This window comes from Stigmatopora argus, chromosome 6 (assembly GCF_051989625.1).
Source record: "Stigmatopora argus isolate UIUO_Sarg chromosome 6, RoL_Sarg_1.0, whole genome shotgun sequence".
Taxonomy (NCBI): domain Eukaryota; kingdom Metazoa; phylum Chordata; class Actinopteri; order Syngnathiformes; family Syngnathidae; genus Stigmatopora; species Stigmatopora argus.
The window spans coordinates 20,626,510-20,645,262 of NC_135392.1; the positions used below are offsets into that span (position 1 = coordinate 20,626,510).

Sequence of the window (18,753 nt, forward strand, 5' to 3'; positions counted from 1 at the left end):
TTTTAGCGCACTGTCTTTTTTGCCACATCTCTTTCGTGTATGACAAGATATCTACGAGCACTGGGCGGAGCGTTGCTTTTTTTCAGTGTTTTTTTCCGTCACTCAGCGCGAAATACGGAGCGATCGCTAATACCAGGAATATATATCACTTCTCTTTGGCTGCTCATAAGAACATCAGGGGCACTGGCTCTCTCCCCGCAACTCCCTCGTGTAATGTCTCTGGTCGCAACTCCCTCTTTGTAATGTCTCTGCGAGCACTGGTTGCATTTTTTCAGTGTTTTTCCCCCTTAGCCTGTTAGCTCCTGTTACGACTCCCCCTGATGGTAAGATATACCAGGGAGTTGCAACTACCACAGCATAAAGATTCAGTCAATGACGATCCAGACACACACTGCAAGTAGCCTTCAATGATAATTTATTAACAACAAAGTCCACCAAAACTTGGACTACGGGATAACATAGGGAAAGATACTAAAGTGGCACCCTCAAATAAAAACGGTAAAAAAACACCCTCCCGGACAAGTGTTCGAATGAACACCCACAAAAATACAGTAAATAAGGCCTAAGGGTGCCACTGTCAGAAATTATGTAATAAAAGTCTAGACAGAGGAATAAACTACATGTATAAATGCAACAAACTATATGTATACCCCGGGGTGTCTAAACTTATCTCAAGTCCCCCTATGCAGCCCAAAATAATTAACTTTATCAACATAAATACTCAATATAACAATGAGTAGCGTATTTACAATACCAGGTGAAGTGGGGGCCAACAAAACCTACTTATCTCTAGACAATAAGTGCTATCTCAAAAAAGTAAGGACTCCACTGCCTCAGCATCTACAATCACAGGCAGTCAAGGGAGTCCAAGTCAAGGGCTGAACTGAAAAATAAAAGGGTTTAAATAAGGACAGGAAGTGGATCTTGATTGGAGGAGGGATGGTTGGGAAGTAGTCACAGCTGTGTTGGCCTGGGCAAGGCTTTGCCACAGGGGTGGAGCCACAGCTCCATGTACCTGCAGAAGAAAAGGAAGTCACACACAAAACAATACACCCTACTATGTGTGTACCCAGGCTGACAGCCGTAACAGCTCCCGTTGGCGGAGCGACCGCTAATTAAAGAATACTTCTCGTTGGCAAGTGGTCGTGCGTTATCCTATTGTGAGGAGATTAGTGTGCATCATTTTGGGAATATTTTGAAGGGAATACAAAATCAAACAACCCTCAGTTGCATATGAAAGTCAGGGTGGAGGTGGGGCAAACAGCCAACCCGGCCGGGAGGAGAAAGGTATCAAACTTTAATACAAAATTAGAATTAAGTTTATTGTAAGGTTAGATTAAATTTATTTTTGAGTGTCTGCATCGTAATCCAAGTTCATTTAAATTTGTTTATGTTATGAAACGAGCGTGTTGCCGTGCAAAAAGCGCCCCCCCTCTCTGTCCGTCTCCCTCTCTTCCCCCTTCGAAATCCGTATAATTTTAGTACTATTAAACACATTTTAGTAATATTAAACCACTAGTTATGTGTTACTTTGTTAATAGATAGCGAATTAGAATGAATACAACATTTTTTCCAATCCAGTATCCTGTGTTTTTTCAGAAGGTTGGAACGAACTAACGCACCCCCCCCCCCTCTCTCTGTCCGTCTCTCTCTCTATCCCCTCTTCGAAATCCGTATAATTTTAGTACTATTAAACACATTTTAGCAGTGGCGGGCCGCCAGGGCTTTCAAGGCCTTCTCTGCTGGCCTAAGAAATATCTGAATCCTATTATATTTTGTCCATCAATACTTATTATTTCAAATGGTCTGTTAGCTTTCTTTTATTGCTTTTCCCCCTGGTTGCACTGCTTCCAGATGTGTTTTCATATTGAAGCATTTAACCAATCACATTTCAGCCATTATTTGTTGCAAGGATCAGAAATCTGCGTCAAAGCCTTCACAATCAGTTCTGCGGGCTCTGCTGCATTAAACATGACTGTTGCTTTTAACCAATCAGATTTCGAGTTGGCAACCCCACAAAGGTTTTTCATAGGCGTTGGCATTTTGCTGGCTGGGACACGTCATTGCTTTCACCAACTTGCTACAGAGAGTAGGCGGGCCAAAGCCATAGTGAGGCAGCCAGAGATTGCAAACTCCACCCACAATGGCCGACAGAGCAAAACAAATGGATTTTGTTGCAGATTTGCTCACAAAGCTATTTTCCAGACGGACTTTTCCAGAAAAAAATACACATCATTAAGAAAGGGCAGTCAACTCCGAAGCTAGCAAGCCTGTTACAGCCGGGAAAAGGTTGTGTGCGCCACTTTCAGTGCGCTAACTTAGCTGCACAAGCAAATATATTGTTGTGTTGATTTAAAGCCATTTTCAAGACGGACTATGCCGAAAATATGACAGGACAGGCTCGACTTTCATGATTAGCTTCGATGGCGATAGAAAAGAAGGAAGAAAGAAAGGAGGATGGATATTGTGTACAGTTAAAAAGGATTTTTGGTGATTATAATATGGCTATATTCCTAAATAATACTTTAATTGTGGGCCTGGTTCTGATATCTGAAAAGCTCCAGTGTTTGTATTTAATCACTAAATGCTGCTAGGAAGTGGATTTTACCTCATTTTAGTGCATTTTTTTGCTGTTTCACGTATGGACGTATATGGACGTATCGACGTTCATCGCTGTCTTTTTACCGGGGAAATGATACTCTGATGTTTAAAAAGCTCCAGTATTTGTATTTAATCAATAAATGCTGTTTTCGGCTGGATTTTACCCAATTTTCGGGCAATGTTTGCCAGTAGGCTATTGACGTTCATCGCTGTCTTTTCCCGGGAAAATCCCCCCCTTGGCCTGGTTTTAATGTCTGAAAAGCTCCAGAATTTGTATTCAATCATGAAATGCTGCTAGGAAGTGGATTTTACCCCATTTTTGTGCATTGATTTATTGATTGTTTTCTATGTGTCGCAGCTGTAGCTGCAGTAGAGGTTTTGTAGCCATAAAATAGTTTTTGAGGGTTGGATTGATACGTTGAAGGCGCTACCAGAAAATGCACAGACCGCCACTGCATTTTAGTAATATTAAACCACTAGTTATTTGTTACTTTGTTAATAGATGCCAAATTAGAAGAAATAAAACATTTTTTTCCAATACAATATCCTGTTTTTGGTGTTTTTTCAGAGCGTTGGAACGAATTAATTTGTTTTTAGTTCATTTCAATGGGAAACGATCGTTCGAGCTACGAGAATATCGACATACAAGCTCAGTCCCGGAACGAATTAAGCTCGTATCTTGAGGTACCACTGTATATGTAAATATGTAAGATTGTAGCAGAGGGCTTATTTCCATCTTTAGTTCCTTGTGTAGGTTGAAGATAAACAATGACAAATAGACACGCAGACACACACACACGTAGCACTCTTTTAGACAATGTTGTGATCGCAAATTTGTTCGTCTAACAGCCAGGCTCTAAGTTGATTGACGAAAAGGTTCAGATATGGGAGTTCACGTATGGTCCACCAAAATACTGCAGCAACGACAGAAGAGACCCAAAGCCAAATCAAATGTGTTGGATTTTCATTCTGAAAAGAGATCAAGCACTCAAACAAATGACATAGCAAGCCAGATATTGGGTCAATCTAGAATACCAAAATGGAAGCAGAAAAAGAAAATACTACTATCCAAGAACTTGAGAAAGAGATAGATGGCGCCACTGAAAAATATGTAATAGACAAAGTGAGAGATGAGAAAGTAGAAGGACTAACCAAGGCATCATTAGGAGAAAGGCGAAGAAGTAATTCAGTGGGAGCAGAAAAGAAAGACGTGTTGGGAGGTTGGAATGTAAATTCGCTCCACGAGGCACGGAAGGCAAACAATATGATGTCAAATACAGACCTGCCATTCACCCTCCAGATAGGTATACCGATCCAGCTAATCAATTTCCAATATTAATAAAAAGAGCCCAGGGACAGTACATAACATGGACAACCTTGGACCTTGAGGGATTTGTGGTGCGGCTCCCTGCTATTCATAAAGGTACCAGCAAGTGGATAAGGGCGTTTGAAGAAGAGACTGGGCAAAATACTGGCATTAGACGACATCAAAGCAGTGTGGGCAAGAGTTCTGGGAACACCACAATGGAAAATGTCCTCTACCTGAGTGACATCATGGGATGTGTTCCCCAGAGGCAGATGGAGTTGAGTTCAATCCGTACTGCAGAGATTTGTGGGAAGTGTTCCCTCTTAGCTGCACGCATGCACAATTGCGCACTACTCTCGTGTTCTCTGTGCAACGCAAACATATGCAGCACACAAAATAAAATCCAACCTTAATGATAAAAAAATAAATAAACACCTTATAATTTTTTCTTTGCCATTTTGCAACGCAACTCAGAGAGTGGCAGCCTGTCACTGCCAAACAACAACAAACAGTAAAACTATTACTAACGCTGTGCAGCCAATGATATGATGCGGTTCACGCCACTCACGTCTGTTTATTTCCGTGGCATGAGTAAATTTTAACATTGATTGGCGGCGTTAGTTACGCGTTATGCCTGTGTTTGCAGGTTAACATATAGCTAACGGTTTGATGGAGCTGCTGCCAACCCTTTATCATGGCAAAACGACCGGTCTGTGGCGGAGCCATTCAATAAGCCAAAATAAAAAGAAATGTAGTTCTTTTAAGATGGAATGGCTTTCGGAGTATGTGCAAATAGAAGAACAAGTGAGAATGAACAAATGAGTTTGAGTTTGATTTATTTAATCAGGGACATCTTATATTAATGAACATATTTATATTCATTTTAATGAACATACCATATTTTCACACCTATAGGGCACACTTAAAAGTCTAAAATTTTCTCAAAAATGAACGGGGCGCCGGTGTTTTACCTCCCACCCCTGCGTATTCCAAGCATTACGGTAAATCCATTCAACACATCTCAGACGAGTGGCAAGGCATTTGACTTCCGTGTGCTTGTAGCACTTTCAACCTTCAAAAACACTCTCCATAATCAAAGAAATAGCACATTAGACCTATACAGAGGAAATGCCTAATGTGAATGATAAAAGAATGTGGGTGTGAACGCTTGGAAAAGGGACTGAAGCCATGGATCGAACACAATTTAACAGCGAAGAGAAACAGCCTTGTGAACGGCTTGGGGGTGATGAATGTCGGATGGCCGCCAACATAGTAGTTTCATACAAAGACGAGCAGGCAGCGTCACACGAGTAACGTGACGATTTGGAATGGATTGCCGATGCCTGGGCCAAAGTGCCAGCGAGCACTGTAGTTTGAGTTTTCGTCAAAGCTGGAATCACTATTAGGAAACCCCACGACGGCATCGCTGACCCTGACAATGTTATATAAAACAGCATTGTTGGCACACTCTTTATGTCGGATACAGAAGATGAGGACTTTGACAGATTTGTAGATGTTTTAATACTTTTACTTATATTTTTGCGAATACACATTACATCAGTAAAACTAAATCAAACTCAGTTTTTCTCCTGTTGCCCTTTTTAAAACATACGCTAGCATGCATCCTATCAGTGGTGGACCATCAGGGCCTGCAAGGCCTCCTCTGCTGGCCTAAAAAAAATCAGAATCACAGACTGATCTTAATTATGCTTTGTCCATGAATACTTACTAAATAATTTCAAATTGTCTGTCAGCTTCCTTTCATTGCTTTTCCCCTGGTTGCGCTGCTTCCAGATGTGTTGTCATATTTAAGCATCTAACCAATCACATTTCAGCCATTATTTGTTGCCAGGGTCTAGAAATCTACATGGAGGCCTTCACAATCAGCTCTGCAGGCCCTGCAGCATAAAATAAGCGTCGATAAAACTGTTGCAATAACCAATTGGATTTTGAGTTGGCAACACCAAGGCCTTCTCACAGGCGTAGGGATACGACATTGCTTTCACAAACTATGATTGCCTAGTGATAGAGTGGACTAGCCAGAGCTATCAAACTATCTGGAGCGAGCTGGACAAGCAAATATATTGTGTTGATTTAATAGCGGTTTTGTCAACCCGCAATGGCTGAAGGAGGAGAAAAGGCTTGTTTGCAGATTTACTGTCAAAGCCTTCAAGATGGACTTTTCAAGAAAAGCTGGACATCATTAAGAAAGGTCGGACAACGCCGAAGCAAGCAAGCCTGTCACAACTGGGAACGGACATTTTCAGCACCAAATCGAATAAAAACATATGCCAGAAATACGACAGGACAGGCTCGACTTTCAGCATTAGCTTCGATGGCGACAGAAAAGTAGGAGGAAAGAAAGGAGGATGGATTTTGTGTACAAATAAAAAAGATTTTTGGGGAGTAAAATATGTCTATATTCTAAATAATATTCCAATTGTATGAGGTTATTATTGATGCTTTTTATGTGTCGCAGCTGTAGCAGCAGTAAAGGTTTTATAGCCATAAAATAGTTTTTGAGGGTTGGATTGATTCAGATATATAGAACTGAAGCCATCGGTTTGAAATTCACGGCCCGCCACTGCAATACAGTAATACCTTGACATACAAGTGTCCCAGCATACAAGCAATTTGAGATACGAAAAAAATTCTGAGCTTGAGATTCAAGACAAATTTAAGATACGAGCATACCAGATGGTTCCTCGATGTGGTTGTCCAGGTGGTATGTTAGAGGCTGCTTATGAGAACCCCATCGCGTTGTCTTTCTCGCCGCATCTCCCTCGCGTAAAGATATCTTCAAGCACCGAGTCGTACCAGTTGCATTTTTTACTGGAGATAGCGTGACCGAGTCGATAATCTGCGAAAAACCCAGCAGAATCTACATGGACTTGAAAGCAAAGCAAGCATCTAAAAAAAGACACAGGTAAAACCCTTCAAAGCGAGACGTGGCTGGTTCGATAATTTTAAAACGCAAACACTCGGTTGTGAGCTATGGAGAAGCCAGGAAGTTCTGGAAGTTCCGGCTCGAAAGCCACAATGGAATACATGAATATCTTTGCCTCGGTTATCGCACAAGAAGGTTTAAATTTAACGTAAGATTAAAACTTATTTTTAAATGTTTATAGTAATCTAAGTTCATTTAAGTTAAATTTAAAGTTTGTCTAATTTTAGTACTATTAAACACATTTTAGTACTATTAAACCACTAACACTTGTTACTCTGTTCATAGATGGCGAATTAGAACAAATTAAAATGTATTTCCAATCCCAAATCCTGTTTTGGTGTTTTTTCAGAGAGTTGGAACAAATTAATTCGTCTTTAGTTCATTTCTATGGGAAACGTTGATTTGAGATACGAGTAAATCGACATATGAGCTGAGTTCCAGAACGCATTAAGCTCATATGTCGAGATACCACTGTATACCAAAAGAGAAACCGAAATTGGCAGCACCACCGTGGATTAATATCAGATCCGAACGGCAAAGACCGCGGCAAGCAGAAGAGAGGTTGTAGAGCAGGACAATTGACTAAACTCGGAAAGTTAATAGCCTACACCAGGGGTAGGGAACCTATGGCTCGGGAGCCACATGTGGCTCTTGATGGGTGCATCTGGCTCTTCGCTAACCTGTGACCTAAAATATGGAAAATGCTGGTGACAGAACTGAGATATTACATTTAGAACTGCTTTAATCTTCTTTTTTTTGCAGTAGATTTCTGGAATGCATCCTCTCATTGATTAGCAACAGCATAAGAACCTTTTAAAAAATATTCATTTTTTTCCACTTTAAAAGTGGTGAAATTACAAAAAAAATTGAAAAGGCACTCGTTTACATGTATGTATTTTGACTTTTAAATTCATAGTATGGCTCACAAGGAATAACATTGGAAAATATGAATTGTTTGTGGCTCTCTTCGTCAAAAAGGTTCCCGACCCCTGGCCTACACCGTTAGCTGGATTAGATGAACCTACACCCTCAGCTACACTATTAGCTGAATTAGCCGAACGTACACCGTTAGCTACGTTAGCCTTTTCTACACATCCGTTAGCTGAGCCTACTCCGCCCTTTGCCGTACTTATGACTCTTCAAGAAGAACCAGCAATGGGTGAGTGATTTATGCGGACCTACACATCCGTTAGCCGGACTTTCAACTCTTGAAGCTGAACCAGCGGTTGGTATGTCCCAGAAAGATTTATACTGACCTCGACGTTTGTTAGCCGAGGTTTTAACTCCTCAAGTGAAACAAGCGGTTGTGTTGGAAACCGTGGCGGGGGAGTGATGTTCTATGTTAGGGAACACCTTAAATATAAGCAGATAGGGGTTGCGTCAACGTACACAACCTTGAATGAATCAGCCTTAAATAAATCACTATCCCACAGATGTCAATAACTTTGATTGACATAAATAGACCTCCATCCGCCTCTAATACATTCTATATGGAGCCTTGGGCCCTACTTAGGGAATGCAACACAAAAAATGAAGTTATCTTGCTTGGAGATCTAAATATTAACTGGCTCGACAAATCAGAGACAGTTGAAATCACTGTTGACTAAATTTAACTTTACACAACTAATCTAAAGTCCCACTAGACCAGGGGTAGGCAAAACAGTCCTCGAGGGCCGCTGTGGGTGCACGTTTTTATTCCAACTGATTTAACACAAACAGTTTAACCAATGAGGTTTCTACTGAAACAAGAAGCACCTGACTGCAATCCACTGATTGCACTTCTGAGATACCAGATTGGTGGAAGTCTCCTCTTATAGGTTGGAACAAAATCCACACCCACTGTGGCCCTTTCTGGAATGGTTTGCCCACCCCTGCACTAGACTAACTGCTTCTTGCAAAACATGCATAGATCTGATCCTTTCCAATAAGTGTGAAAGGATCCAAAATATGCTCAATATGATTACATGTCTATCAGATCATAACCTCATCCTATTCTCAAGAAAGTTTCCTAGAAATAAATACTCATGAGCTAAAAAAAGAAAAACATCAGAGCAGATGAGAGTACCAAATAGGGAGATCCCAAATCTGACAGAGGTTAAACAATATCAATTGGGACGATTATAACCATACTAATGACAGCTGCAATGCTTTCGTGACCATTATCCAAGACACAGTGTCTGCATTCACAAAAAAAATAAAACAAGACCATAAAAACATAATCACCTCCTCTGGTTAAATGAAGACATAAAGGCATAAATGAACAAACAAGACCAAACTCTCAAGATGGTGGCGCCTGTACGAGCAGTGGTCAAAGGCTCTCTCTACTTGTGCACTCTTTTAGATTAGAATAGATTAGATTAACTATTATTCATCCCTTATTCGGGAAATTCACTATATTGCAGTAGCAATACAGTAGCAAGCACATACACGGGAAATCATTGTAGACCTAGAAAAAACTAAAACCATACACAGGAAGTCCACGCAAGGTGGTGACCTTCTGCAGACTGAGACTGAGGTCGAAAATATGCAGCATCACTCTTCCAAGCTGATCAGCACAGTCCCTCAATAGTCTGGAGCTGATCATCAGGACCTTGTCTTGATCTTCTTAAGCAGTCCTGTCACCTGATCAACAGTGGCGGCGAGGCCGGTGGTGGAGGTGAAGCACATAACAACACTCCCGATACTCCCAGCTGGTAAGCGCCGATACCTCTTCCATCTTATTGGGGAGAGATCTCCCGGTCTCCATAATAATAGATGGAATGCTTGGTCTGAAGCGTCGCTTTACAAAGTAAAGTATAAAGGAAAGCATTCAGAAATATTAAAATGTAATTTAAAAAAAAAGCTGTAAAAACACTAACGATTAAGAGCAGATGGAGCTACTGCCACCACCTGCCGCTTGAGCGGCGCCATCTTGAAAAAAAAAATTATGTCTTGTCGCAAGTTGTTCGTCTAAACCGGACTTTAAATTCAGCTATAACCATTTACTTATTAAACATCGGTTACCAGCAGCAAAGTAAGGTTTCTAGCGACTTTTACCGAGAACATAACATACCGGAAGAGATCGCGACATTAGGTTTGTTATTGGGTTTGGTCGGTGAAAGAGGTGTCGGTAAAGAAAACAGAAGCAAGGCTGTCGAGCGGGCCTGTTGTATAAGCTCAGGAAACAACCACTCAAACCTCCGCTACCTACCATGACCTCCAATGACAGATCCATTGTAAACAAAACGGACGATTTGGAATTAGAGTTCGCTGCTAATCGCAACATTCGCAAATGCTCCATGCTAATAATCACTGAGACGTGGCTACAACCACAAATAGCCGACGCTACGGTGCAGCTAGCAGACCGCACACTACTTAGTTTACACAGGACGTGCAACTCAGGGAATAAAAAAGTGGTGGACTTTGCATTTATGTGAATGAGGGATGGTGTAACAATAGCACTGTTCTCATTAGACACTGTTCCCCAGACATAGAATTCACGTTGGGGAGGTGCAGACCCTTATTTCTGCCCAAAGAGATAGCCGTTGTTATCTTCACTGCTGTCTACATCCAACAAGATGCTTTCTCGCATATACACTGTATTTGTTGCTAAAAAAATGACTGAATCATGGGTACGGCTTATATGGGCACAAATTAGACTTGACATGCACGAAACTGCAAGGTAACAAGGACGAAACTCCATAAAGCACGACGGTGCGGCCAATATGGTCATTTATTTTAAAATAGAGTAAATAGATAAAACGTTTAACAAAATTTATTTTGACATCCGTGAATGAAATTCAAGAAAAAAATAAACCGAATCTTGCATAAAACGTGAAAAAAAACTCACTTGTGTCCACCATTTTACCAAAGGACGACAAAGTAGACCGCTACGGACACACTTCCTGGTTGTACTGCTCGCGTGTTCCTTTTTGAATTTGTCTGCGTGCAGGCAACACCCTTCAGGAATGTGCGATCCAGTAGACAATCCTTTGATTCATACAGTATCTCACAAATACCACATGCAATGATTTTTCTTTCCTTTCAAAGTAACACATTTGTACTCCCTTTTAAATCCATGAATATGGAGGTGAAAATTGTGAATCAGGGTGCGTCTTATACAAGAGAAATTGTAGAATTCAACCATTTTAAGGCAATTTTAAGGGTACGGCTTATACGAAGAGGCGGCTAATATGCGAGAAAATATGGTACTCTCTCCCTACTAAGGGACACCATAAACAAACACCAGAACAACTACCCAAGTGCCACGCACATAATTGCAGATTTTAATCAGGCAAATCTCCAAACTGTTCTGCCAAATTTTTACTAGCATGTGAAATGTCCAACAAGAGAGGGTAAAACTCTGGATCATGTTTACTCGAACATCAAAGGTGCATACAGAGTCATACCGCATTCACACTTTGGACAGTCAGATCATGTGTCTTTGTTTTTGGCCCCATCTTACACTCCCTTTAGCCGACAACACCACAAAGGCGAACCATTATCACATGGCCTGGTGACATTCTCCCTCGACTCTAAGACTGCTTTGAACAGACGGTGGGAAACATTCCACCATGAGGACCTGGGAACATTCACAGACACAGTACTCTCTTACATCAAGTACTGCATGGCTACGGTAACTGTGGAGAAGACCATCCAGGTTTACCTAAACCGGAGACCGTGGATGACCAGCCAGGTCCGATCACTTCTGGGCCCAAGGTGCAGCTTTCAGATCCAGCAACAGGGCACTCTACAGCGCAGCTCGCGCCAATCTGAGGAGAGGCATCAAGGCTGCCAAAGCAGAATACAAAGGAAAGATAGAAGGGCAACTTGACAACCCCCGAACGATGTGGCAGAGCATAAGAACCCTCACCAACTACAAGGGTCGAGCTGTGACTCCTGCTGACTCAGATACGGCATTGGCAGAGGACCTAAACAACTTTTTGCCCGCTTTGAGTCCCAAGCCCACCACCCAGTCACACCACCTCAACCCCCATTACATCCCGCACCAAAGTAAGGAAAAAGCTTCACCCCACTCACTGTGGAGGTAGTGGATGTGAGACGTGTGCTTCATGCAGTCAACCCCAGGAAGGCTACAGGACCGGATGGAATACCAGGCAAAGTACTTAAGGCCTATGAAGACCAGCTAGAACCAGTCTTCAGAGACGTTTTCACCTTTTCACTAGAACAAGCCTCCGTCCCAGCCTGTCTAAAATCGGCCATCATTCTCCCAGTACCCAAGAAGTCACCCGCTAACAATCTGGGCGACTATCGCCCAGTAGCTCTCGCACCAATCATCACCAAGTGCTTTGAAAAATTGGTACTTAAACACATCAAAGCCTGTCTTCCCCTCTTTCCTCCACGAATATTGCGGCTGGGTTTGAGAGCATCTTTATATGGGTTAGTCCAATAAAAATGTTGATTTCTTTAATTACCATCATTATCAAATTAAAAGATTACGTATTTTCACGACTATAAGGCGCACAAAAGTCTTAAATTTTCTCCAAAATAGACAGGGCGCCTTATAATCCAGTGCGCTTTATATATAGACCAATACTAAAATTGTTATCACGATAAAATAAAATGAATCAGTTGATAGGGTACACCGACTCTACTATTTTCCCGTAGACAAAGTACTGCGCAGTGACTGCTGGGATATGTAGTAGTTCTTTTGGCAATACACCCAATGGATTGTGGCCTGTATACATCGACATCAATACAGCTTGACGAAGCATGGAAAGCACCGTTGGAAAAGTTACGCTAGCTACCAGCTAGCTACTATTTGTGAATGGATTGTGGCCTGTATACATCGACATCAACATAGCATGACGAAGCATGGAAAGCACCGTTAGAAAAGTTACGCTAGCTACTATTTTCGAATGGATTGTCCCCTGTATACATCGACATCAATACAGCTTGACGAAGCATGGAAAGCACCGTTGGAAAAGTTACGCTACCAGCTAGCTACTATTTGCGAATGGATTGTGGCCTGTATGCCTCGACATCAACACAGCATGACGCAGCATGGAAAGCACCGTTGGAAAAGTTACGCTAGCTACCAGCTAGCTACTATTTGCGAATGGATTGTGGCCTGTATACATCAACACAGCATGACGAAGCATGGAAAGCACCGTTGTAAAAGTTACGCTAGCTACCAGCTAGCTACTATTTGCGAATGGATTGTGGCCGCCTGGACGAACGTATAAAACTCAGCGTTTTCGATGACTAATTTGGACAATTGATCAATTCGGACACAGAAAATTAGGACTTTGATGGATTTGTGGGTGATGATGACGTGAGTAAGTTGTAAAATGGCTAAATGAAGTACAACCAAACTCAGTTTTGCTTCCGTTGCCTTTTTAAAAACGTGTTTTTAGCGTGTGGGTGTAGCGTGCAAGAACTATATTTCCCAGCAGTCACTGCGCACCGGAAACCGGAAAAAGAGTTTGGGGCTGCTTCCGGTAGCCAGCGCTATTGCGGTTAGATAGTCATATATAATATATAATATATATGCGTCTAAAAAAACGGTGCGTCCTTTGTGTGTTTAAAATACAGAAATAGCACTCGTTACTGACACTGCGGCTAAAATATGATGCGCCATATAGTCGTGAAAATACGGTAAGTCATTTTACCTCTCAATTGGCTGAAGGGGTTCATGAACTATTCAACTGAATTATGGCCTTCCAAAATAGATTAGTGCTTGATAGCATGTAGGCTGAAGTTGGGGGTGCTTATTCTCATACCAAGGGTCATGTTGCACCATTATTCCTAATAACACTGGTTCAGATTGGAAGGTCACCAGAGCCATGGAAAGGTTGCATGTTATGTCCGTAAAATTGAAGTCCATGTCTGGCGTGGAAAGGGATCCTTTCCACTCGGCGCTGGATCTATTTTTTTGGCAAATGAAAAGGCTTTTTTGTAGCCTGTTAGGGTTATTAGTCACATTATTATATATTTTCTCACAATGAAGAACACTTTGCTTTACTTAGCTTATTAACATTAGAAAGGTTATTATAGTACATCTGCTTGCAACAGAGTAAATGCTTTGCTCCTTACTTAAACCAAACAACAGGAAGGTCGAATCCTCTTGGACTGCTGGAATGTGGAGAAGAACCTTCGGCTCTACATGACCTTCATTTGTTTTGACAGCTCTATTGTAACTAGGGTCCTTGAAGCTAATAAACAGGGAAAAGATGCGTGACACCAGAACGAACCTGGGCAGAGACCTTAAAGGTTTGATTATTTCTTGCAAGAAAACCCAGAAGATTGTCTTGTCTCTTTATTTGTGCGTTCATTTGGGAATGCCTATTGGTGAACCTAACATAGCCTTAGGGCCAATGTCGTAGATCTGTGTGATCTGACTGTCCAAAGTGTGAATGTGGTGTGACTTTGCTGTCCTTGCTTTGTTGGGTTACTGAATTTTGCCATGCCTCAGAAGCCGTATTCTCAGAATTGCAGAAAAGGCATTTGATGGGGAAGTATTACCTAATCCCTTTGTCTCCCGAGGGGAATGAGGGATTGTCTCTGGTCCTTGGGGATAATTAGTAGGTATCTGACCTTTTACTGTTTTTGTCTTCTTCATATGATTGTTGTGCTTTGCATTTTGCAGTTAACCAAATTTTTCAAAAGAGGGACTGAAGATGGCTGACACGACGGAAGAGGATGGTCATTTCTTTGTCTTCAAGTTGTATAATGGCGCTTGCAGGAGAGACTTTAGGATTCTATCACATCTCTGCTAAGACTAGGATTGTATAGAATTGCTCCAGTGAGCTATAATTGACTGCTGTCTTGGACAATAAATTGTTTAGATTAGAATGCATTGTGTTTGAGTTCTTTTTGAAAACATACATGGAACTTTAAGGATTGCAAGGTCAATAGTTGAATTAAAAAACAGATTTCCTTTAACGGTTAATTGCAAACTGCTAGGTTCGCCATTAGACATTCCCAAATTCACACACAAAGAGGAAAAGACAGTCAGCCCTGATTACATTGACGGCTCAACTCTAAAGGGGGTGGTTGGGAACTCAAGTGAGACATCTGAGCGTGCATGTACGTTGAGTCTAATACATGTGTACCAAAACACATCCACATTGGTAAAAACAGATGAGGACCGAAACGTCACGAAGCCTTGTGGAGCGTCTGTGGTGGAGGTCAGATGCAGCAGGTGCAGTTCCCAGCAGTACAAGGCATTCTGGCTCCTCTTTCAGAGCTTCCAACTACCTCGGAATTTCCGGAGTTTACCTGGAAATACAACGCAAACTCCGGGACCCCGGACAGCCTCCCTAAAGTCCGAAAATCCAAAGAAATTGTCACTTACATTTTTTTTAGTCAACCGTTTACAAAAAGTACCAAATTTCCAATTTAAATGCCTTGAAATTCACACCATCGCAACGTCTTCTGCCATGTTGATTTAACTGCAATGTAAACCGTAAGAATTCGGTAACACGAATGCATTGTGAATCATCCAAGTTACAAGTTCTGACAAATGATTCATCTTGGGACGACTTCAGTGTGGCAATCGATTCGGAATCGATTGCATAGGTAGCCTCAATCGCTATATCATTTTCGTTTTCACTTTTTTTTTCATAAGGGAAGTAAATATTATTAAGGCTGACTATACTGAAAATTCACCAGTATTTTGTTTTAAAACAAATCCTATCATTTTTGGGGTTGTTCTAAAGGAAGTTCAAGTAGTAGTACACAGCACTTATCAATATGCCTCCTCGGAATAAGCGCAAAATGGATGAAACTTAAGAAATCCAGACTACCGTAATTACTCGAATATAACACGCAGGTTTTTGCAAAATAATTAATTCCAATAGTTGGGGGTGCGTGTTATAATCAAAAACTATTTTTTTTTTTTTTTTTTTTTTTTTTTTTTTTTTTTTTTTGTGTCTTGTTACATGGCCCTTAGCCTGGTGCTTTTTCTTGCCAAATAAATTGAATTGAATAAAATAAATTACAAATTTTCGATCGAAAAAAGCATTGTCAAACTCACTTTGACGCACGGATTTTACGTCATCTCGTAGAGCCGACGCACGGATTTTACGTCATCTCGTGAAGCCGAGACCACCACTGCCCCCCTCTAGCCTCGTACCCGTCTCAGTTCACCCTCTCTCAGTTCAGTGTTATAATCAATAACTAAAATAAATTACAAATTTTCGATCGAAAAAAGCATTGTCAAACTCACTTTGACGCACGGATTTTACGTCATCTCGTAAAGCCAATCGGATGATGTGTTGTGGGAGGAAGAGGAAGTGGATGAAGGAAGCGTGGACGTTGATAGGATTCTCAACGAAGAGATGTATGAGAGGACAGACAAAGAGAGAGAGGAACTTTTCATTTGAAGGATTCTAATGAATAAATTTGTTTGAACAAAACAATCGTGAAACGAAGAAAAAAAGGTAAGATTTCTGATTTTCGTCAGCGGGAAATTTTAGGTGCGCACTATATTCGAGTACTGCGTTTTTCCAGATTTTTTTGGCCCAAAGTTATACCTGCGTGTTATTTTCGAGTGCGCGTTATATTCGAGTAATTACGGTATTAGCGAATTAATTTAACGTCACGTCACGGTGTTCGTCTACACAGATACTCCAGTCAGAGTGAGATGAAGGCACACAGATGATTGATCAGCTTCCTTTATGAGTTTCAAGCAATTGACAGTGCAGGATATTCTACGATTGCATCACAGTCAACTTTTTGCGAACATTGAAAAACTCATCTGAAGACCTTTGCGGTACTCCGTACAAAACTACAGCTCTAGGACCCCAAACTGTCTGCCTAAGTGCCTCAACAACATAGCAAGAAAAACTTAAAGACCCTGAGCTGCCCACTTAGGTGCCTGAACGAAAGAAACAATATAACCTGCCTTTTATTGAAAACCCAACAAAAACAGGACATTTATAACACAGACACTCGCATAACTTTATTGCTTCTTATTTGACAAAGTATCCCATGTTGACGCCGTCTCCAAAAGGACCGACATTTGCACAACATGCAAGGGTGGGTAAGGGACCACCTGAAAAACCTATGTTAATGTTGTGGAAATTTGAATTTGCCAATAAAATGAACAAATTATACATTGTTCATTATCTTACTTATTTTGTTTATGCTGTACTTTTTCAATATTTTGCTCCAACACAATATTTCAATTGATGTAAAAAGATGATCATAACAATTTGATTTAAATGGTCCTAGGCTTATTTTTGTTTCCATTTTATATCGATTTTGTGAGAATTCATTCACCCCAGAAATGGGACAAGGGTACTCCTGAAATGGGGTCGACAGAGGCTGGCAGCTCTGCTCTTTGTTTAGGAATCCAGGACTAAAGCTTCTATTTTGCAAGCAAGTATAACGACTAAGTGTGAACAAAGCATTCTTTAGTAGCAAGGCCAAGCATATTCTTTATTGCAAGTAAATATATAATAATACGAAATAAAAACCCTGACAAAGACCTAAAAGTTTTACCGGAAAACTCAATATGTTCTCTCAAGAGGATGAGAGCAAATATATCTTCTACTCTCCAATATCTCCTTGGCAATCTTCTTAATGCTGGCATCATTGTTCTCGGGTGAATCTGAAAATTAAAATAATGTTGTTAAGTAAAAAGAAAAAAATCAAGCGCAATCTTTGAATGCCAATAGTTTTCATTTAACAATCAGGCAAGGTGTGTGTGTCTGTATGTATGTATATATGTGAATATATACAGGCCGTGAAAAGTATTTTCCCCCTTCCTGATTTCAGTTTTTTTTGCATATTTATCACACACAAAGGTTTTAGATCATCAAACCAATTTTAGTATGACACAGAATCAAGCCAAGGAAATAGAAGATGCCGTTTCTAAATGATTTTATTTACCAAGGTAGAAAAAAATTACAAACTTGTCTGTCCCTCTGTGCAAAATTGCCCCCTGAAACTAATAACGGGTTGTTCCACCTTTGGCAGCAATAACTAAAATCAAGCATTCACAATAATTTGTGACAAGTTTTTCATAACACTCTTCTATGCAGAATTGTTCGACTCTGCAATATAAGAGGGTTTTCTAGCATGAACAGCCCATTTCAGATAACAACGCACCATTTACGTAGGATTTAATTCTGGACTTTGACTTGGCCACTTCAAAACCTTCGTTTTTTTTAGCCATTCAGAGGTGGACCTGTTGGTGTGCTTTGGATCGTTGTCATGCTGTATGCTTCAAGAGCACTGTAGTTTGAGCGCACGATCTGAGGGCCGCATGTTCTCGTTCCAAATTTGCTTCTGATGGAATGCTTTGGCATTTTTTTTGTTCAACTTTTGACTCATCAGTACACAGCATGTTCTTCCAAAAGTGTGGAGGATCATCAATATGTTTTTTGGAAAACATAAGAAGAGCCTTTATCTTCTTTTTGGACAGCATCCAAGTCACCTTGGAACTCTTCCATGGATGCCAGTGTTTTATTTACAGTAAATTCATGAACATTGACTTTAACTGAGGCTCGCGAGGCCTGCAGTTCTTTTGACAATTTTCTAGGTTCTTTTGTGACCTCCTGGATGAGTCTTCGTCGCACTCTTGGAGTAATTTTAGCTGGCCGACCACTCCACGGAAGGTTTGCCACTGTTCCCAGTTCTCTCCATTTGTGGATAATGGCTCCGACAGTGGTTCGCTGGAGGCCCAAAGCCGTGATAATGACGGAAAAGTAACCTTTTCCAGACTGATAGCTGTTCATCACTTTTTTTCACATTTCTTCTTGAATTTCTTTGGATCGTGGCATGATGCTCTGATCTTGTAGCCTAATTCACTTTGTCTGAAACATCTATACATATTACTATTTCTGAGAATGTGTGTGTGTTAGTCCGTTAACATAGTACAAAATGGAGAGAACACCATACATCTGGCGCGCGTGGAGCCGGCCGGTACCCCGTGTGCGGTCGATTGGTCGCC

The 18,753-nt window shown here is 41.0% G+C and overlaps 1 protein-coding gene across 6 annotated transcripts in view; it reads right to left on the reverse strand.

Annotated features, from left to right (window-relative positions):
* Positions 1-405: 405 nt before the first annotated feature.
* Positions 406-18,753, reverse strand: part of acad9 (acyl-CoA dehydrogenase family, member 9) — a 156,857-nt gene continuing 138,509 nt past the window's right edge. For 3 of the 6 annotated variants that reach the window (XM_077602712.1, XM_077602711.1, XM_077602708.1), the window contains one exon: positions 16,454-17,409. In XM_077602712.1, coding sequence (XP_077458838.1) covers positions 17,309-17,409 — 101 coding nt within the window. In that variant the 3' untranslated portion in view covers positions 16,454-17,308. Of the gene's footprint in view, positions 1,016-13,798; positions 15,116-16,453; positions 17,410-18,753 lie in introns of those variants that run through there. The other 3 variants (XR_013300578.1, XM_077602709.1, XM_077602710.1) reach the window with 3 other exon arrangements.